Genomic DNA, 6,518 nt, shown 5'->3' with positions numbered 1-6,518 from the left:
AAACTGTACTTTTGTGTTAAAATATATATTTATAATTTTAATAAATGACAAATTAAAAAGGCATGAACATTTTTTTTTGTATCGAAAAAATATCGAACCGTGACACCAAAGTATTGAACCGAACCGAACCGTGAATTTTGTGTATCGTTGCACCCCTAATATATATATATATATTAGGGGTGCAACGATACACAAAATTATATATATATATATATATATATATATATATACACACACACATACATACATCTTCCTGGTGGGACATGCACGGAACACCTCACCAGGAGGCGCCCATCCTTGTCAGATGCCTGAACCACCTCAACTGGCTCCTTTCGATGTGGAGGAGCAGCAGCTCTACTCTGAGCCCCTCCCGGATGGCTGAACTTCTCACCCTGTCTCTAAGTGAGAGTCCAGCCACCCTTCAGAGGAAACTCATTTCCTGTGCTTGTATCTACGATCTCATTCTTTCGGTCTCTACCCACAGCTTAGGTGACCATAGGTGAGGGTAGGGATGTAGATCAACCGGCTAATTGAGAGTCTCACTTTTATACTCAGCTCCCTCTTCACCATGATGGATCGGTACAGGGTCCACATGACTGCAACCACAGCATGAATCTGTCTGTCGTTCTCCGGTCTCTCATGAACAAGACCCCGAGATACTTAAACTCCTCCACTTGGGGCAGGAACTCGTCCCTGACCCAGAGTGGGCATTTTTTCCCCTTGATTATATCTTCAATAAAGTCTTTGATTCATTTCCTTTTATTCTTTACTTCTGTTTCATCTTTTGATTACAACACAAAGCAAAATGATCGTGATATGAGCTATTGTTCTAAACAGTTATTCATGGCTTTCATACTGATATTCTAGAAATCCAAATTTTTTCCACATCTGTGGCTTTCTCTTTTGGGATGTGCTATTCATTCGTGACAGCACTTTTGAACTATTTTTAAAAGTGTTTTGTAACCAGTGTTTTTCAGTCAGTCTTTGATGGTATACCTAGATTTTTAACTCATTACTCTGGATAACCCTCATCCTCAGTGAGCAGGGGCAAACTTCAGCCTTAGGGAGGAGGTCTCCGTCCACAAACTAGTATCGAAGATTATCATTATATTTACAAATAAAAACTAAAGTTAATAACATACATAATATACCAAAGCCTCTAAAAAGACAAACTAATGCATTTGTTTCCATCCTCTTTGAATTTTCTTTAGAGCAGCAGTTCATTTGGCAGAAGGAGACAAAACAGATATTGTTCTTTTTATTTTCTACAGAAGACAAACAAATTACACAGACTTCTTACATAATCAAAGACATTTACAGAATCAGCCATGATTTGGTTTGGATTTACAGAATCTGGAATTGAGTCATAATCACAGCCTCAGCTATTGTTGTACTATTAACAACTTTACCTGCAGTAGTATGGTGGAACTCAGGATCTAAAGTAAGACCCCATGAAAGGAACAGAGATTAGGGTATATATTCCAAGAGAGCTGCACAAACAGGGTTTTCAATATATAAACAACCAAAAGATGATTAGGAATCATGAGTAGCTTGGACCTAATACTAATTAATAAGATGGAATAACTTCAAAGTAAAGTTAAGTTGCCACTAGTAACTTTCCCCAACTAATAGAAATATGTCCCAGGAAGGTTTGTATGTTTTATGGAAATCATTTTATCTTGGAAGAATCCTCAGTCGTTGCTTTGTGGTTGTACTTGAAAAAAATCCCTGTTTCACAACTTCCTCCTTTGCCTAAATTGTGTAAAAAAAAAAAAGAAAAAAAAAAAGAAAGAAAATCTGTTTCATGTTTCACAATAATTGGTAAATTATAAAATGCACACTCACGCAAACGGTGCAGTGCAGTAGCTCAGCAAACATCCAGTAACACACCCAGAAGAGTCCTGCAGCAGACAGACTCAGAAACAAGATGAAAGCTATCGCAGCCTTGCTGCTAATGCTAAACTACCTGTCAGTCAGTCATGGTAAGTCCAGTTTTTCAAAATAAAACTACACTATCATTTACTATATTTGTTTAAACCAACCAAGAAGCAAATTATTTTTATCCTTAAAATAAATAAAGGTTCCATTCATATGACTGATGGTTTTCTCTTCACAGGCTGCACTTGCACGGAGGGTCCACAACAGTTTCCTGCTGTACAGATTGATGCTGGGCAGGGGAACGTTGTGATGACAGACAGCAACAATTATGCATACTTTCTGATTGGATCACAGTGGTACAAAATGGGCTCACTCACCCTGAAGCATGTCTCAGTGGGACCTGCAGGAATCTGGGGTATTGAGCTCTACGACAGGGTCTACAAATACGTAGCTGGCAGCTTTGTTTTTGCGAATGGTGAGCTTTATCACAGACTTAAGACAGTAGAGTGTGCACAGTAGCAGCTGTTTGAATGAATGATCTGTACCTCTGTGTCTTCAGGTGAGAGTTTACAGCAGGTGGATGCTGGAGGTGATGGTCAGGTGGTGGGAGTTACCTCCAGCTCCACCATCCACTGTCTGAAAAGCACCATTGCCTCAGCCTACAGAGAAGAGAGCACCCTGAGCTGGACAACCCTGCCTGGGCTTTTAACGTATGTCAGTTGCAGCTCAAAATATGGATGCTGGGGAGTGAACTCAGTTCAAAACATCTACTTCACAGTAAATTATTTTTTTATTTTAATGATCATTTGTGTTGTTATTTGTATGATCAAGACACAGAGATGGGCAGTAACGCGTTACTTGTAACGCGTTACTGTAATCTGATTACTTTTTTCAAGTAACGAGTAAAGTAAGGGATTACTATTGCAAAATCGGTAATTAGATTACCGTTACTTTCCCGTAGGAACGCTGCGTTACTGCGTTACTAAAACCGTGATTTTTTTTGCGAGAATGTCTCATGACAGTGACGTAAGCAAGTGCGACGTTGGTGACAGCAGCTGTGTGCAGATCAACAATGGATAATATATCGAGTGCGGGAGAGAGTATGAGCGTGCAGCGTTTAAAGTGTGGAAGTACTGACCTTACTTTGAGTTTGATTCCATAAAAAGTGACAAAAACATTAGCGTCCATCGTGCGTGGGAAGAAAACTTCTTTTTACAGCGAAAAAAACCCCTAAACTTCCGAGCAAGCACCGAGTAGCTACGACGTGATGGGAAACTCACAGAGACACTCGCGCGGATTCTTCAACTGACCGCAGCACACCTACACCAGGGTAACCCTCCGCCTACCCTGCTCCTGCTTTACAGGTGAAAATAGAGCAAAAGGACCGCTGAGTCTTTGACTTTATTTATTTTCTGCTGTGTTTTACTTGCATCTGTTTGAAAGAGTGAGTGAAAACACAAAAAATATTTTATTTTATGTGCTGGAATGTGTAGAAAATAGGTTTAAATGTTAAACTAATTTATTCAAGTCAGAGAATGTTGCATATAATTAAATGTTTTGCTTGATGCATAAAGTTAAAAGATTAAAACTGATAAAACAAGTTTTAAAAAGAGACTTTTCCATTTGATTACATTTTGTATGATGGATTATGTAGAAAAAGTAGAATTGGGCTGAAAGATCTATCACTTTATCACCTCTTCAGGTTGTAAATCGTGTTTTTAAAAAGTAACTAAGTAACTAAGTAATTAATTACTTTTGAAAATAAGTAATCAGTAAAGTAACGGGATTACTTTTTTGGGGGAGTAATCAGTAATTAGTTACTGATTACTTTTTTCAAGTAACTTGACCAACACTGTCAAGACATCTCACCATATTTGCTTTTCATGACAGAGAGTAACACCGAGCACCTGTGGCTTCAGTGGCTGGATACAAGTGGATGGTCTTGCAGTAATGGTTGAAATTGGGACTGATGGAAGCGTCTTTGTTGTAACTAAAGATGGAGAAGTCTTCCAAAGGTAAACACTTAATCTAGTCTGAAAGCATTTTAACTAGCCCTGGCAGTATTTCTGTTCTTTCTTCTTTCTTTTTGCTTTGACTCTTTCAGTCTCTGTTTGAATCAGGTTATTGTGTTTTTGACTCCTCTGTTGTTATCCATGCAATGGATCAACCACTATTTTGCTCTTCAACCTTAGAATGACCTCTCCACAAATGAATAACAAATTGCTCACAAAGGCAATTTGTGCTTAAATCTTTCTAGAAGCGACTTTCATTGTAATGATCACTGAGCCATAAAATGTTCATGTGTAGAATCACCAGTCAAATGCTGCAAAAGAAAACTAGTAATGTTTACTTATAATCATCATAGTTTCTGTAACTCAGAAACTCAGTAAGTAAGAATTTTCAGATTTCAGTTATGGATTCTTTGAATGATCTGTCTCTCCTCTATAATACATTTAGGTGTTCACTTAAAAGAAATCATAGAAATCTCATTTTTCACATCTGTTAAACATATTTACCTCTTCCTGTCACGCCTGCTAAGGCAGACGGCGTGGAGAGAAGAGAATGCGGACCCAAATGCAGACAAATGAGGTGGATGTTAACAGAAAGCAAGCCTTTATTTAGGGCTGCAACAAATATTACAAAACAAATGGCAGAAAGGAATCTAACAAAACCTAAACTGGGAAAAGGTGAACATGAAACATTGAACTAGAAAACATGAAACCTGAAAATGTGGAGTGAAGAGCAGAGGAAATGCAGACGACCCGTCAAAGAACAAAGGAAAACACACAATAAATACAGAAGAGAGACACAGCTTAACCTAATCTGACACACGAGACAGGAATCAGAATCAGAATCAGAATACTTTATTCATCCCGAGGGAAATTAGGGGTTACAGCAGGCAGCACGCTAATGGCGCATGCGCACTCACAAAGGAACCTTCTGACCAACTTTACACAAACATCACATTGGGCAGACATGTCAGAAGGTAGGCTGATAGGAAAAAAAACAACGAAAATACACTACATGAGGTAAGAGGAGGAGAAAAAAAACTCCACTCAGACTGAGCTCCTAGTGGGAGAACAGTTTGATAAAAGAAAAAACACCTCAGCACAAAAGCACATGACTATCAATACACCATAGAAACACGAGACAAGCAACAGGGCGGGTAAAGGGTAAGAGAGAGCCGGCGTAGACAGCGCATCCGGTCCTGCAGCATCTGTGCTGGTCCAGTTGACTGCTATCATCCCCGGTAGGGCACAAGCATCGAAGGCGTTGGAAAGGGAGGGGGATGAGTGAGTGCTTATCAGTGTAAGTGTGTGTGTGTGCGCGTGTCCATAGTTTAGCTGAGACAGTGTCCTTCGGCCTATCAGGCTAAGTAAACAGTCCTCCAGCCAATCCAGGTGTCCTTCCCTGGGGCGGGAAGAAGGAAGCAAAACAGAAAACTCTAACACAGGACATGAGACTACCAAAGTAAAACAGGAAATACACGAACATAGAAACCTAGATAACTAGATGTAACACAGAACATTAACAAAATCTAAAGTCTAGAAATCACCAACAATACTAAGGAATAACCAAAGGAGCTAGAAATGCAACAGACTAGACCACGAGAAACCCCCAAATCACAGAACATGAAGTAATCAAAAACATTATATTTGGGTCACCAGACCGAGCAACCATGAGACTTACAACTCTTAACTCGGGATAGATAATATGGCGAGGAGCTGAGGCCAAACCCTCAATTGCACAAATAAAACAGATCCAATGATTTAAGTATCAATGTCTTCTCTCTACAGACAAGGCATCGACAGCAGCACTCCACAAGGCACGAGCTGGACCAAAATACCAATGCCCTCTCGCATCAACCATGTGAGCTATGATCGTGGCAATCTGTGGGTCGTGACTGACTATGGGATCATCCTGAAATGTTTATGCTAGTGGTTGTAGTCTTTCCTCTTCTGTCGCATAAAACAATGTAAAAACTGATCAGCATTATGTCAACAATGGAAAAATTCATGTGGGAAAATAATTGATTGTTTTATTGTGATTACATCTTAAGTGATTCAGCAACAACATGCATAACTACTAGAATGCTGTCAGATATTTACTTCTGTATCATTCACCTGCCATCCTTTCATAAACTCTTGATTCGCTGAGACTGTTTGGATTCAGTTTTTTATTTTTGCAAGTTTTATTCAGCACAGCTACTGGCTTTCCTGTCACTGTTTTGGCTCTTTGCTTTGTGATCATTGCACATAGTAGACAAGCTTACATGAGATTATGATGTTGTTATATATTCATCAGTTTAACAGGGTCCAGACCTCTGGTGTTCTTTTATTATAAATCCCACTATGGGAGATGCACAATGCAACAACACCTCCTCCTGTACAGCAGAGTAGCTGCACCCATTTTCCACCTCAGTTCAAACAGAAGTGCTTCACATTGACCCGTAAATGTCATAATTATGTCAAAGTCAAGAATTTGTTACTTTTGATGCTGAATTTATAGATGAACTAATGGTAATAGATGGTAGGCTAGTTTGAACCACAAGTCATTTACAGTTTGTTCATGTTCAAGCTTAACACTGAGGTTAATTATGGAGTTCCACAGGGTTCAGTGCTAGGACCAATTCTGTTTAC

General features: G+C 39.2%; 1 protein-coding gene across 1 annotated transcript; it reads left to right on the top strand.

The window, feature by feature from the left end:
- Positions 1-1,824: 1,824 nt before the first annotated feature.
- Positions 1,825-6,037, top strand: LOC146554901 (fish-egg lectin-like). The gene is made up of 5 exons (XM_085253023.1): positions 1,825-1,982; positions 2,117-2,353; positions 2,438-2,655; positions 3,769-3,893; positions 5,676-6,037. The coding sequence occupies exons 1-5, from the start codon at positions 1,928-1,930 to the stop codon at positions 5,815-5,817; spliced, it is 777 nt and encodes a 258-aa protein (XP_085109149.1). The 5' UTR covers positions 1,825-1,927; the 3' UTR covers positions 5,818-6,037.
- Positions 6,038-6,518: the final 481 nt, after the last annotated feature.

Source organism: Mchenga conophoros, linkage group LG17 (genome assembly GCF_057382185.1).
Source record: "Mchenga conophoros isolate Kocher_MC1m ecotype Shallow Benthic linkage group LG17, M_conophoros_male_GT1.1, whole genome shotgun sequence".
Taxonomy (NCBI): Eukaryota; Metazoa; Chordata; class Actinopteri; order Cichliformes; family Cichlidae; genus Mchenga; species Mchenga conophoros.
The sequence above is the reverse complement of the archived record's forward strand: the minus strand, read 5'-3'. Positions and strand labels throughout refer to the sequence as shown.

Bases quoted from the DNA above. Each gene is read 5' to 3' on its own strand.
- LOC146554901 (XM_085253023.1), top strand. From the start codon at position 1,928: ATGAAAGCTATCGCAGCCTTGCTGCTAATGCTAAACTACCTGTCAGTC. The intron at 1,983-2,116 runs GTAAGTCCAGTT...TTCTCTTCACAG, and splicing joins CTACCTGTCAGTCAGTCATG to GCTGCACTTGCACGGAGGGT. The intron at 3,894-5,675 runs GTAAACACTTAA...TTCTCTCTACAG, and splicing joins GATGGAGAAGTCTTCCAAAG to ACAAGGCATCGACAGCAGCA.